At 48.3% G+C, this 14,321-nt stretch overlaps 1 protein-coding gene across 5 annotated transcripts in view; it reads left to right on the forward strand.

The window, feature by feature from the left end:
- The window catches only part of TMEM94 (transmembrane protein 94), a 146,448-nt gene that overhangs the window by 87,812 nt on the left and 44,315 nt on the right, over positions 1 to 14,321 (forward strand). For all 5 annotated transcript variants that reach the window (XM_060251944.1, XM_060251941.1, XM_060251940.1 and 2 more), the window contains 7 exons: positions 1,281 to 1,385; positions 2,558 to 2,722; positions 4,236 to 4,448; positions 5,695 to 6,016; positions 8,009 to 8,182; positions 10,349 to 10,451; positions 13,192 to 13,409. In XM_060251944.1, the coding sequence (XP_060107927.1) occupies positions 1,281 to 1,385; positions 2,558 to 2,722; positions 4,236 to 4,448; positions 5,695 to 6,016; positions 8,009 to 8,182; positions 10,349 to 10,451; positions 13,192 to 13,409 (1,300 nt within the window). The remainder of the gene's footprint in view (positions 1 to 1,280; positions 1,386 to 2,557; positions 2,723 to 4,235; positions 4,449 to 5,694; positions 6,017 to 8,008; positions 8,183 to 10,348; positions 10,452 to 13,191; positions 13,410 to 14,321) is intronic.

Below are 14,321 nucleotides of genomic sequence, written 5' to 3' on the forward strand. Positions count from 1 at the left end.
AAGAGTCTCAGAGCGGCTCACAATCTCCTTTCCCTTCCTCCCCCACAACAGACACCCCGTGAGGTGGGTGGGGCTGGAGAGGGCTCTCACAGCAGCTGCCCTTTCAAGGACAACCTCTGCCAGAGCTATGGCTGACCCAAGGCCATTCCAGCAGCTGCAAGTGGAGGAGTGGGGAATCAAACCCGGTTCTCCCAGATAAGAAGATGATATTGGATCTATATCCCGCCCTCCACTCTGAAGAGTCTCAGAGCGGATCACAATCTCCTTTCCCTTCCTCCCCCACAACAGAGACCCTGTGAGGTAGATGATGATATTGGATTTATATCCCGCCCTCCACTCCGAAGAGTCTCAGAGCGGCTCACAATCTCCTTTCCCTTCCTCCCCCACAACAGACACCCTGTGAGGTAGATGAAGATATTGGATTTATATCCCGCCCTCCACTCCGAAGAGTCTCAGAGTGGCTCACAATCTCCTTTCCCTTCCTCCCCCACAACAGACACCCTGTGAGGTGGGTGGGACTGGAGAGGGCTCTCACAGCAGCTGCCCTTTCAAGGACAACCTCTGCCAGAGCTATGGCTGACCCAAGGCCATGCCAGCAGGTGCAAGTGGAGGAGTGGGGAATCAAACCCGGTTCTCCCAGATAAGAGTCCGCACACTTAACCACTACACCAATGGCTCTCCATTCTTCAGAATGGAACATGTCACTAAAGACTGTTCTAGTCCTGGAATTTCTCTTTCATGTGGGAAAGAGAGGTCTCCAAAAGTCTCCAGTTGCATAACCAATTTAAGTCAATATGATGAGTCATTCATGGTGCACTTTCTACTTGTGTGTCATATCTTCAGCAAAGTGGGGATTGTTATATCACCTGTGTGTGTTTTTTTTAAATTCCAGGTCAGTAAATTGTTTCCAAAAGCATTCGACCTGACATAAGATTAATTAAGAATGTTATTTATTATACTTTTATCCAATCCCATAGCAATGCTCCCTGAGTGGGCTACAGTACAGATATTCGGCAAACCCACAATAAAATCAAATCTCATTCTGTGTGAACTTTTCCCCAAAAGGTAGCAATGACCAAGCAGACTTCTAGATCGTTGTTTGCATCGAGCAAGTTGGTTTCATCTTTTCAGACTCCTGGTCGCATCTGTGTATGTGATCCTAGCTTTTTGGAAGAGGATCACGGTTCAAAATTAAATTATTCTGAACTAATCTGTTCCTCTTCTTCCCTGTGAGAAGTTGTCAAATCCTTGTGGGTTTCTGTTTTTTTTTTTCACGGCAGGAAATGATACGGTGTATCTGGAGCCATTTTGTGCGTGTTCTGAAGGGCAGGTCTCCAACGCTCACCTTCACCTCCAGCTTGCTTCACAGCTTGGGATCTGTCACAGTAAGTACGGCTGCAGTGAGAGATCTAATAACTGGTACCCTAATGTCCTGCTTTTACAGGTCCATTCATTCAATGTTTGCTTTGTTGTCAGAAAAAATATTCCAAGTTCCATGAGGACATCTCTTATGTAAGGTGGGATGGTGGCTTTTAGGTAACGTGTTCAGACTGACCTGATATCTAGAATAAAGTACATCGGGTTTCTGCCATAGCTGTGGCAGCGGTAAGCCCTAACTCAGCGAGATAGCTGACCAGATTCAAACGATTGGCTGTAGTTTTTCCCCATATCTAGAAAAATGGGATGAAGTTGGAGTTCTCTGACTGAAATCAATCCAGTGTAAATCTGGAATAGATGACTTCCTTAAGAAGAAGAAGAGATTGGATTTATATCCCGCCCTCCACTCCGAAGAGTCTCAGAGCGGCTCACAATCTCCTTTCCCTTCCTCCCCCACAACAGACACCCTGTGAGGTGGGTGGGGCTGGAGAGGGCTCTCACAGCAGCTGCCCTTTCAAGGACAACCTCTGCCAGAGCTATGGCTGACCCAAGGCCATTCCAGCAGGTGCAAGTGAAGGAGTCAGGAATCAAACCCGGTTCCCCCAGATAAGAGTCCGCACACTTAACCACTACACCAAACTGGCTCTCCTGGCTCTCTTACTTCCTTAGCTATGCCACCATAGACCTGCTATAGGGCCTGGCCTTCTGTCTATTCTTTGCAACGTGCCCTAACCCTAGACATAATTTCCACTGCAGACTTGGAGAGCACATGAATATGTTTTTTGTGATATTGAGAAGACTACCTTTTGAGGGACACACCAGTGGTTCATTCAAGGGCAGCTAAGACTGTATGTTGCTGCTGTTTAGCTGGTAATCCTGCTCAGTAAACTACGGGGGGGGGGGGGGGCTACTTCCTACCTAAGTATAGATCTTAACATTTCTGTGATAGCACCTGCACATTAGCCTGCCATTAGAACGGAGGCTACTGAAAAATTTTGCTCTGTTCAATAACCGCAGACCCGTGAAGGCAAGGCTGCTTGGAAGAGCGTTCCTCTCCTGTGCCTGCAAACTCAGATGTTATGCCTGATAATTTTTCTGCCTCAGTGATTTAAATCACAGCCTTGCCAATAGTTTACTGTATATCTCTGGGGTGTCGTGGGATGTCTTGGGCCTGTTTTAGGTGCTTTGCTGTGTGGATAAGCAAGGAATTCTGTCCTGGCCTAATCCCAGTCCAGAGACGGTTTTGTTCTTTAGTGGCAAGGTGGAACCTCCTCATAGCAGCCATGAAGACCTGACGGATGAGATCTCTACACGTTCCTTTTGCCATCCAGAAATGGAAGAAGAGGTAAGAGTCTTAGGGGAGGGACGGTGGCTCAGTGGTAGAGCATCTGCTTGGGAAGCAGAAGGTCTCAGGTTCAATCCCCGGCATCTCCTACTAAAAAGAGTCCAGGCAAATAGGCGTGAAAAACCTCAGCTTGAGACCCTGGAGAGCCGCTGCCAGTCTGAGAAAACAATACTGACTTTGATGGACCAAGAGTCTGATTCAGTATAAGGCAGCTTCATATGTTCATGGGGAGGGACGGTGGCTCAGTGGTAGAGCATCTGCTTGGGAAGCAGAAGGTCCCAGGTTCAATCCCTGGCATCTCCAAAAAGGGTCCAGGCAAATAGGTGTGAAAAACCTCAGCTTGAGACCCTGGAGAGCCGCTGCCAGTCTGAGAAGACAATACTGACTTTGATGGACCGAGGGTCTGATTCAGTATAAGGCAGCTTCATATGTTCAAGAGTCCTTGAATCACAAAGGCTGCTTTGCCCAAGACCTTCTGAATTCAGTTCTAATGATATTGTCCTGTTTCTCTGCCGCAAGGAAAAACCAAATCAGTAGTGCAAACAGATGCTCTAAATTCTTCAAGAAGATCTTGTGTTGATAAAGAGTCCCGTGCTTAGTGCGTTCAGAGTATTTTGTTGTCCCGAGCAGGGGGCATCCAGTGCCTCTTCTGGTGCTGCTGGTTGGCTCCTCAGGAACTTATACCCGTCCTGCACTGCTAATGGCCAGGAACAAGTCTAACATTAAGTTAAGCTGGGTTTCACATCGTAATGACACCGTCAACCTGGCTAAATGTTCGGCTGCTCAAATGAAACCGTTTTTTCTTTGCAAGGGGCAACCAATTAGTTCCGGCAGCAATTAAGGTGTTCAAAGCTAAAACGCTAGCCCAAATTCTCTAGCGGCTGACAATCTCCTATATCTTCTCCCCCCACAACAGACACCCTGTGAGGTGGGTGGGGCTGAGAGGGCTCTCACAGCAGTTGCCCTTTCAAGGAAAGAGCCTCAGAGTGGCTGACAGTCTCCTATATCTTCTCCCCCAACAGACACCCTGTGAGGTGGGTGGGGCTGAGAGGGCTCTCACAGCAGCTGCCCTTTCAAAGACAACCTCTGCCAGAGCTATGGCTGACCCAAGGCCATGCTAGCAGGTGCAAGTGGAGGAGTGGGGAATCAAACCCGGTTCTCCCAGATAAGAGTCCGCACACTTAACCACTACACCAAACTGGCTCTCAAACACTTCTGGAGAGAGCCCTGATTTTAATGAAAACCTAACCTGTATGGTAATGTTTTTGTGGTATGATACAGTCTGGAAGGACTTTCAAGGCAGTGTAGAATTCTTGAAACTGGTGGGGCACGGTGGTGAGGGGTGAGGGTGGAGAAGAGAGTGAGAGGTGAGAAATCCCTTAAATCCTTCTTCTTCTAGAGCAGGAAGGGGGAGCGGAATAGGGGATCAACTTCTTGGGAAAAATTAAACTGAGCAACGTAGTCTTGATTTGCCTGTGTTACTCTGTTTCCCTGTTCTTGTGCTATATTATAGCCTCATGAAAGGGATGCTCTGCTCTCAGGGCCTTTGTCAGACATAGTTCGCATCGTCAATGAGCAAGACAGAACCGAATGGTCCATTAGCAACACCCCAAAATCGTCTGACACTCATATCCACAAGAAAACATCCAGCCGAAGCAAGCACCCTTCAGGATCTAATGTGAGCTTCAGCAAGGACACGGAGGGAGGAGAGGAGGAGCCAGTCCAGGTAAGGGATGCAAAGAGGGAAGACCACCTTAGCATCAGAGCAGATATGGTGGCCTGGTCTACTAAGAGAAGAAACATGGGAAGGAGGAAAGGGCTGATGTTTCTTAGATCATTGACTCCCCAGCTGGGGCTCCCAAAGTGGGAGCACATACAGCCGGGGCCGCGTGAACTGCACTGGCTGCCAGTTACATACCGGATTCGTTACAAAGTGCTGGTAATCACCTTTAAAGCCCTATATGGCCGAGGACCTGCCTACCTTAGGGACCGTCTCTCCCCGTACGAACCCCAGAGAGCGCTGAGGTCAGCAGGGAAGAACCTGCTGACTATTCCTGGGCCGAAAGAGGTAAAACTACAGAGTACCCGTGCTCGGGCCTTGTCTGTTGTGGCTCCACACCTATGGAACCAGCTCCCGGAAGAAATGCGGGCCCTGCGGGATTTTGAACAGTTCCGCAGGGCCTGCAAGACCATCCTTTTTCGAATGGCCTTCATCGACTAAAGAGAGGGACTAAAGAGAGAGAGAAGTAAACTCACCATCTGTATAATAGCACCAGCATATTAATTTTATCGTTTTAGAATTTTAATAGAATTTTAATTAAACTGTTAAATTAGTCTGTTTAAATATACTGTATAATGAATGTATTGATTTGTGTTGTTAGCCGCCCTGAGCCTGCTCCGGTGGGGAGGGCGGGATATAAATAAAATGAGGATGATGTTGAGCATGAGAAATCTGTGTGGCGTGAGGGAAAGCACAATCACCTGTTGATCCAAAATGTTGTGAACCTGTCCACTTAAGGCTGCGGGGTTGGGCTTAATATCTGCAAGTTCTAAGGCAGCGGATCACCAACTTTTTGAAGTGGGACATACCTCACTTTTGTGGGAACCAGTGGTGCAGATTGCTGGGAATGTGGCACTGGGCATAGTCTCCCACATCCATAGTGGCTGGGAATGAATGGGGCCCATAGCGTAATGGTGGAGAGGAGCTAGAAAATAGTTCCTTAAATGAAAGGTGAGCTTCCCCCCCCCCTCCCCAGAATGCTAGCCATTCTGTTGGCTAGGCAGAAGAATTCAATGGCTGTATGAGGCCTACGTATGTTAACTTTCCTTAAATTTATGAAGCTTCTCCCTATGCCCCGGGAAGGGGAACGGCTGCTGACGTGGCACCACTTGTCTGTAATGAGGAGCTGTGCTGAGTAGATATTGCCCCCTTTATCTCATTAAGAGTTAACCTGACTCCTTTTTGAATGCAGAGTCAGGTTGAGGGTGACAGCGAGGGACTGGCGTGTGAAGCCGAAGACTTTGTGTGCGATTACCACCTGGAGATGCTCAGCCTGTCTCAGGACCAGCAGAATCCCTCGTGCATTCAGTTTGACGATTCCAACTGGCAGATGCACTTAACCTCCCTGAAGCCCCTGGGCTTGAATGTGCTGCTGAACCTGTGCAATGCGAGTGTGACAGAACGCCTGTGCCGCTTCTCCGACCACCTCTGCAACATCGCCTTACAGGAAACACACAACGCCGTGTTGCCGGTCCATGTGCCGTGGGGGCTCTGTGAGCTTGCCAGGCTGATAGGTAAGGATGATGCTTGATCACAGGGTTGGTTGGGTTGGCGGTGGAGTGTAATTTTTGCTGAGTTGCTCAGGCCCTGTTAGAAAAGCTTCGCCTGCTTTAATGCTAACGAGCACAAAAAGTCACTTTTGAAGAAGAAGAAGATATTGGATTTATATCCCGCCCTCCACTCCGAAGAGTCTCAGAGCGGCTCACAATCTCCTTTACCTTCCTCTCCCACAGCAGACACCCTCTGAGGTAGATGAAGATATTGGATTTATATCCCGCCCTCCACTCCGAAGAGTCTCAGAGCGGCTCACAATCTCCTTTCCCTTCCTCCCCCACAGCAGACACCCTGTGAGGTAGAAGAAGATATTGGATTTATATCCCGCCCTCCACTCCGAAGAGTCTCAGAGCGGCTCACAGTCTCCTTTACCTTCCTCCTCCACAACAGACACCCTGTGAGGTGGGTGGGGCTGGAGAGGGCTCTCACAGCAGCTGCCCTTTCAAGGACAACCTCTGCCAGAGCTATGGCTGACCCGAGGCCATGCCAGCAGGTGCAAGTGGAGGAGTGGGGAATCAAACCCGGCTCTCCCAGATAAGAGTCCGCACACTTAACCACTACACCAAACTGGCTCTCCATCTTTCTTCTTTTCTTTTGCTCTACATCTTTCTTCATTGGGTCAGCAGGATCAATACGTTGTCAGGATGATGAAATCTTTGTTCAGGTCTTTGGAAGTCATTCCCTGGTAGAAGTAACATTGTGCAGAGGCTTGGGCACTTTACCGTACTAAATCGATACAAGCTGACTGGGTCTCAAGATAGCATGGCACTGTCCATAGTCCAAGCAGGACTAAGTGTGTGTTCTCTCTCTCTCTCTCTCTCTGTTCTCTCTCTGCCAGCTCCTCTCACATTTGGCACATTCTTTTTGCATCTAGGAACCTGAGGAAAGCAGGCAGCCCCAGCTCTCTACTGAGCTTCTAAAAAAATAATCATGTGGCATGCAATGTTCCCTCTAAGCTGTGGAGTATTCTGAGCAAAAATTCTACTTGGTGAGCTACTGGCATTAGTTGTGACTGAGCAATTTGGCAAACGCATAAATTAGTTTATTTGGGGCTATTTTTTCTGAGCTAAGGAGAGTCAGTTTGGTGTAGTGGTTAAGTGTGTGGACTCTTATCTGGGAGAACCGGGTTTGATTCCCCACTCCTCCACTTGCACCTGCTGGAATGGCCTTGGGTCAGCCATAGCTCTGGCAGAGGTTGTCCTTGAAAGGGCAGCTGCTGTGAGAGCCCTCTCCAGCCCCACCCACCTCACAGGGTGTCTGTTGTGGGGGAGGAAGGTAAAGGAGATTGTGAGCCGCTCTGAGACTCTTCGGAGTGGAGGGCGGGATATAAATCCAATATCTTCTTCTATCTTCTAAGACAAAAATGTGTGCGCCGGAGACTAAAAAACCGTTAGCTTGCTCACATTAACTCAGCTTAGAGGGAACATTGGTGGCACAATTGCATCACCTCCTTCTGTGATTGAGAGCAATCCATTCTTCTTTCTTGTGGGGCCAGCTCATAGATCTAGGGACCTCCGAGCGGTGGCTTCACAGATTGTGGGGGACCACTGTTAGATTTGGCCTGCAATTTATACAAACCTCCTTTCTGTCGTATATGCAGGGCCTCTGTGATTTATGCAGCTACTGTGGCTCAAGAAAGTATTTTCATAACTATAGATTGTTTGTGGCGGTCATAGTTGCAGCCCCTCTTTGGAGGCACCATTAATAATACCTACCAACTAGAAACTGGATGGTGATTCTATATGCTCCTGGAGGCTAATTACATATGGATTGGCAGAAGTGTGAATAGGAACTCTGATATGGTTAAGCTGCAAGAAATGTGGGGTTAAAAACACCACCTGGAGAGTCACAGGCGGAGTCAAGAGCAGCAAGACAGAATTGTGGGCAAGGAGGGGTGTGAGCAACACGTTTCCTGGGCCTCCATCTGACCTTCCTCCTGTACATTTCTGTAGGCTTTACACCTGGTGCCAAAGAGCTTTTCAAGCAGGAGAACTACTTGGCCCTTTATCGTTTGCCCTCCGATGAGATGGTGAAGGAGATGATGCTTGGAAAACTCTCATTCATCACCAAGAGAAGACCTCCTTTAAGTCACATGATCAGCCTTTTTGTTAAAGACACCACTACCAGTAAGGCTACTGACCTGGTTGTCCTCTGATTAGTGTGTGATCAGAAATGTGATGATCCCATATGATCCCAGCAATGGCCATTTGTCTTGTAGCATGTCTATGTTTATTCAAGATCTTGATATGTTTTCTAAGAACTGAAATGCACTGAGGGAGAGGTTCTGAGAAACAAGGGGGAAAAGCTTGTCTGTGTGTCAGTAAGGTGCCCATTATGAAGGTCTCTGGATGAGGGGCTGCTTCTCAGTGCCTGGCTGACTCTAGTCTCACCTGAGGCCTAATCCTAAAATTGGTGGGATGGTGCCAGTTGCTGCCTCAAGGTAATGGGATTCCAGGATGCTGAGTGCACTTCCAGTATACTAAAGTATCTCATTGGCTTGTTTGTTATAATTCCTTCTGCCTTTTAGTCCTTGGGCAGCAGAACTGATATCCTGCACTCCTGTGGAGAAGGAATGTTCTACACCCTTGTTTTCCCTTTTACCCGTGCTCCTCTGGTATCTGTAAAGATTGGGGACAAAAAAAAAATCCCCATCTAGGCTCTAAGGAATGGTTTTTTACAGCACTTACAGAACCACCTATGAGTGCCAGGATCAAGTCTTGAGCACAGTTGGAAGTCCTTTGGAATGGCTGTATAGTTGATGAACAGTCCAAAGGAGTCAAAATTCTATTTGATTGTGACATCCAATCTAATATTGTGATAATCCATAAAGTAAAAGGTCTGATTCCGATTTCCCATTTGCATTGCAGATGTCTAGGATATATGAAGGGTCTGAATCGTTGTGAGAACTGCTTAGGATGGTTTAATTTAATGTTATTTTTGATAGCTGCACCCCGATAAGCTTAAAAGGGAAAAGAATGATACATAATATATGTAAAAGCCTGGAATGGTTTTTTTTTTTTGCATTCTAGCATGACCAAGAGCTGTGCAGGTGGGCGAAGGCAATTTGAGGGCTTAACTGTATGACACATTGTGCATGGATCTGCTCTTGGTTCTGTTGATGAAACTTAATATCCAGGCATGGGGGGAATTAAGTGCCTGATACTGGTCAATACCACAGGGCACAGGGAGAGGGGACTTTAGCTTTCCTTCTGTGCCATTTTCCTCACTTGAAATGACCACGGAGATCCATCGTTCTCCCAAAACTTCAGGGGTTTCCAATCTTGTGGAGCCTGCAGGCTCCTGTGACAAAGCACCAGGAAAGGTGTTGGCGAGTGCCACAGTGCCCACGGGCACCACACCCGGGGACGCCTGGTATATCCCATCTGTACACAAGTTTCCTAAACGGGGCAGCTTGAGGTCGGGGGAATGTTGCAGGAAGGAAGATTTAAGCCCCATTTCCTCATGTGCTCTGGTTCTAGTCTGAATGGAAGAAGAAGATGATATTGGATTTATATCCCGCCCTCTACTCCGAAGAGTCTCAGAGCGGCTCACAATCTCCTTTCCCTTCCTCCCCCACAACAGACACCCTGTGAGGTGGGTGGGGCTGGAGAGGGCTCTCACAGCAGCTGCCCTTTCAAGGACAACCTCTGCCAGAGCTATGGCTGACCCAAGGCCATGCTAGCAGGTGCAAGTGGAGGAGTGGGGAATCGAACCCGGTTCTCCCAGATAAGAGTCCGCACACTTAACCACTACACCAAACTGGCTCTTTCAGCCACTCTTTCAAGGACAACCTCTGCCAGAGCTATGGTTGACCCAAGGCCATTCCAGCAGGTGCAAGTGGAGGAGTGGGGAATCAAACCCGGTTCTCCCAGATAAGAGTCGGCACACTTAACCACTACACCAAACTGGCTCTCCTTGTCCCTGGAAGTTTCAGTACATGCAGACTTTGCTTGCATGATAGGACCCACTGTGTACCTGTAAACAGTGTATAATTTAGTTAGACACCAAGTCATCTGCTGGCCATGGAAACTTCCCTCCCCTGAAATCATGGGAAGCTCAGTCGGGAGACGTTTTTGACCTCTCTCCCAGTTGCTGGCAGTTGATGTTCGTCAGTAGTAGTCATTTAAATAAATGGTTGGTTTTGGATACTCTTCTTTTTCCCCTCCCCTCCCCTTTGTCAAATACATCACAGTGCCTGTGGGAGCAATGGAATATTAGAAATCTGTAAAATTAATGTGTCTTTCAGCCAGCAGTTTTCAGGCTTAAGACATGGGCCCCATTTTCTCTGCTAGGCACTGAGCAGATGCTTTCCCATGGGACAGCTGACATCATCCTTGAGGCCTGCACAGACTTCTGGGATGGCTCCGATATTTATCCGCTATCTGGCTCTGACAGGTAGGAAACCTTGCCTTTCGCCTGCACAAGTCACTGGCCTTATAAAGTGGATTATTGGTGAGGTTTCTGCTTGAACTGCGTTCTTTAGGCAGTTCCCGTTTCTCTGAAGGTAGTTCAAAGCTGCTTAAGCATCAGAGCAGTAGCGAGATGCTGTTTGCGGAGGCTTCCTGCCGAGAAAGATCTAGACCAGATCCGCACATCATTAGATTCCAGCAATGTGTGGAATTGGCCTCTAGGTTGCATGCCGTCGGTAGCTCTGCAGCGGTTTGAAGCCGGTGTTGTAGTGCTACAGCTGCCCTGATACCTGTGTTGCCTTCAGCTGTGATCTGGCCTGAAACTGGTTTTGCAGGTTTTCACAGTACTTCAACCTATACCTCGAAAACCAAAAACACCTCCTAGAAGCGCAACCAAGAATTCATGCAGTCGATATGTCTGTTTTGTGTAACTGTGGTAGGCACCTATTAGTACAGCAAGTGATTTGTCGTTCTGTGCCCCCCCTCTCCTCGAAACCCACATTTTTTTTGTTTTTGTTTTGAAACTTTTTTCCCCCTGACAGGTAAAGATGAGTTCTAATTCTCGCAAGCAATCGTACAGTCCTTTTTTTTTTAGAAGGAAACACAATCTCTTCTAATTAAAAAAAAAAATCAGTTTTATTTGGACCGGCAGGAGCTCTCCCTTTTTGGCAGTAGAAAACGCTGTCAAGTCACAACTGTCTTATGTAAGGTTTTCAAGACAAGAGAAGAAGAAGATATTGGATTTATATCTCGCCCTCCACTCCGAAGAGTCTCAGAGCGGCTCACAATCTCCTTTCCCTTCCTCCCCCATAACAGACACCCTGTGAGGTAGATGAAGATATTGGATTTATATCCCGCCCTCCACTCTGAAGAGTCTCAGAGCAGCTCACAGTCTCCTTTCCCTTCCTCCCCCACAACAGACACCCTGTGAGGTAGATGGATTTATATCCCGCCCTCCACTCCGAAGACTCTCAGAGCGGCTCACAATCTCCTTTAGCTTCCCCTCCCACAACAGACACCCTGTGAGGTAGATGAAGATATTGGATTTATATCCCGCCCTCCACTCCGAAGAGTCTCAGAGTGGCTCACAATCTCCTTTCCCTTCCTTCCCCCACAACAGACACCCTGTGAGGTGGGTGGGGCTGGAGAGGGCTCTCACAGCAGCTGCCCTTTCAAGGACAACCTCTGCCAGGGCTATGGCTGACCCGAGGCCATTCCAGCAGGTGCAAGTGGAGGAGTGGGGAATCAAACCCGGTTCTCCCAGATAAGAGTCCGCACACTTAACCACTACAGGGGAAGAAGGTCTATGAGAGCTATGGCTGACCCGAGGCCATTCCAGCAGGTGCAAGTGGAGGAGTGGGGAATCAAACCCGGTTCTCCCAGATAAGAGTCCGCACACTTAACCACTACAGGGGAAGAAGGTCTATGAGAGCTATGGCTGACCCGAGGCCATTCCAGCAGGTGCAAGTGGAGGAGTGGGGAATCAAACCCGGTTCTCCCAGATAAGAGTCCGCACACTTAACCACTACACCAAGAGACATTCAGAGGTGCTTTGCCATTCCCTGCCTCTGCGTAGCAACCCTGAACTCCCATCCAAATATTAACCCTGCGTAACTTCTGAGATCCGAAGAGCTCTGGACAGCCTGACTCATGCAGGTCACGCCTCTCCCCTTTTATCACATCCTGCATGTCTTCTTGGTTGTGGAGAAGGGGAGGCTCGGGTGGGTTAGGAATTTAAAGAGAAAAAAAAGATTTCATTCTGCAGTATTGTGATCGTCCCTCTAAATGATTCCTGCGCTCCTCAGTTTCACATGGCTATTGGCTGAATCGGAGCTGGTGACACCGTTGCAGTAAAGCAGGGGGTGGCCAACGGTAGCGCTCCAGATGTTTTTTTGGCCTACAACTCCCATCAGCCCCAGCCAGCATGGCCAATGGCTGGGGCTGATGGGAGTTGTAGTAAAAAAAAACATCTGGAGAGCTACCGTTGGCCACCCCTGCAATAAAGGGAAGGAGCTTGCTGTTAGGTTACAGCAACAGCTGTTTGGACTCTTAGTTGATGCAATAGTCTTGCTGAGCAGAGACATGTGCAATGCTTAATTTCCCAGCTTTCCCAGTCATTACTTTCCCAGCTTTCCCACTCGATCTGTTTCTGATTTCTGTTCTGCGGGGGATGAACATGGGTGAAGCTGCCGCCGCCGCTTCTAAGCCGCACTCGTAAGGGACTTTTGAATTCCAGCTGTGGGGAAGCAACCGTCCCGTCTCTCAGAAATGTGGGGAGGGTAGAAGGGTTTCATTGTTTGTAAATCCCTGCACCACGAATGTGAAAGGAATGATATTTCAAACTTACAAACAGGAATGAATGGAATACTCACCTCTAATAGGTTCCATTCCTGACTAGAATCTAGGGGGTAGTTTTTCTAGCCCAGTCAGCTCTTTCTGTAGAGTGAAGCTGTGTTGAGGGGAGGGACGGTGGCTCAGTGGTAGAGCATCTGCTTGGTAAGCAGAAGGTCCCAGGTTCAATCCCCGGCATCTCCAGCTAAAAGGGTCCAGGCAAATAGGTGTGAAAAACCTCAGCTGGAGACCCTGGAGAGCCGCTGCCAGTCTGAGTAGACAATACTGACTTTGATGGACTGAGGGTCTGATTCAGTATAAGGTAGCTTCATATGTTCATATATGTGCAAAATATATATCTGATGGCTGTTTGCCTTTTTTCACTCCCCTCTTAGAAAGAAAGTGTTGGATTTCTACCAGCGTGCCTGTCTCTCAGGCTACTGCTCTGCCTTCTCCTACAAGCCCATGCACTGTGCTTTGTCCTCCCAGCTCAACGGCAAGTGCATAGAACTAGTTCAGGTTCCTGGTCAAAATGCCATTTTCACATCCTGCGATCTCCCAGGGACCACGCCCATCAAGCAGAGCAGCCGAAGGAACAGCTGGAGTTCAGATGGTATGTGCCTGACTTGTGCCTGACCTTCACCTGTATGCTGTGCTCTGTATTCACCTTGTGCATCTAGAATAGTGTTCAATCATTTTTAGTTCCGGGACAAACCTATCTTGATCCAAACTTTCTGCAATCCAGAGGTGAACATTTGGAACCTGGTTGTATATTCTTCCACACCCTTTTTGTCGGTGTACTATGTTAGTCTGGCAAAGTGAACATTCCTTCCGCTTGGCTTTGTGCACAAGATGGGTGCACACTAGGGATGGATATGAAATGTGAAAATGGTGGTTCGTTTCATAGTTTGTTGGGTTGCTGATTCAGTGGTTCATTTCGTTCTGTGTTTTTTTCAGTTTCCTGAATGATTTGTGGTTGGTTTGGTTTGGGAAGGTATAGAATGGCCCCTGAGTGGGCGAGAGATGCCAAACTTGCAGCAAACTCTTCAGTGGACTCTCCACCTTCTCTACAAATTTGGCGCAAATTGGGTTTTGGGGGGCCAAGCTACAGCCCCCCCCCTCCTGATGGCACTTGGGTTTTTTTTGGGGGGGGGCACTGTGTGACACAGAGTGTTGGACTGGATGGGCCACTGGCCTGATCCAACATGGCTTCTCTTATGTGACACAGAGTGTTGGACTGGATGGGCCATTGGCCTGATCCAACTTGGCTTCTCTTATGTTCTTATGTGACACAGAGTGTTGGACTGGATGGGCCACTGGCCTGATCCAACATGGCTTCTCTTATGTTCTTCTGTGACATAGAGCGTTGAACTGGATACGCCATTGGCCTGATCCAACAGGCCTTCTCTTATGTTCTTATGTGACACAGAGTGTTGGACTGGATGGGCCAGTGACCTGATCCAACATGGCTTCTCTTATGTTCTTAAAGCAGGTGCCTCCCATCTAGTCGGTTTCACTGGAAACT

The sequence above is a fragment of the Heteronotia binoei genome, chromosome 13 (genome assembly GCF_032191835.1).
Source record: "Heteronotia binoei isolate CCM8104 ecotype False Entrance Well chromosome 13, APGP_CSIRO_Hbin_v1, whole genome shotgun sequence".
Taxonomy (NCBI): Eukaryota; Metazoa; Chordata; class Lepidosauria; order Squamata; family Gekkonidae; genus Heteronotia; species Heteronotia binoei.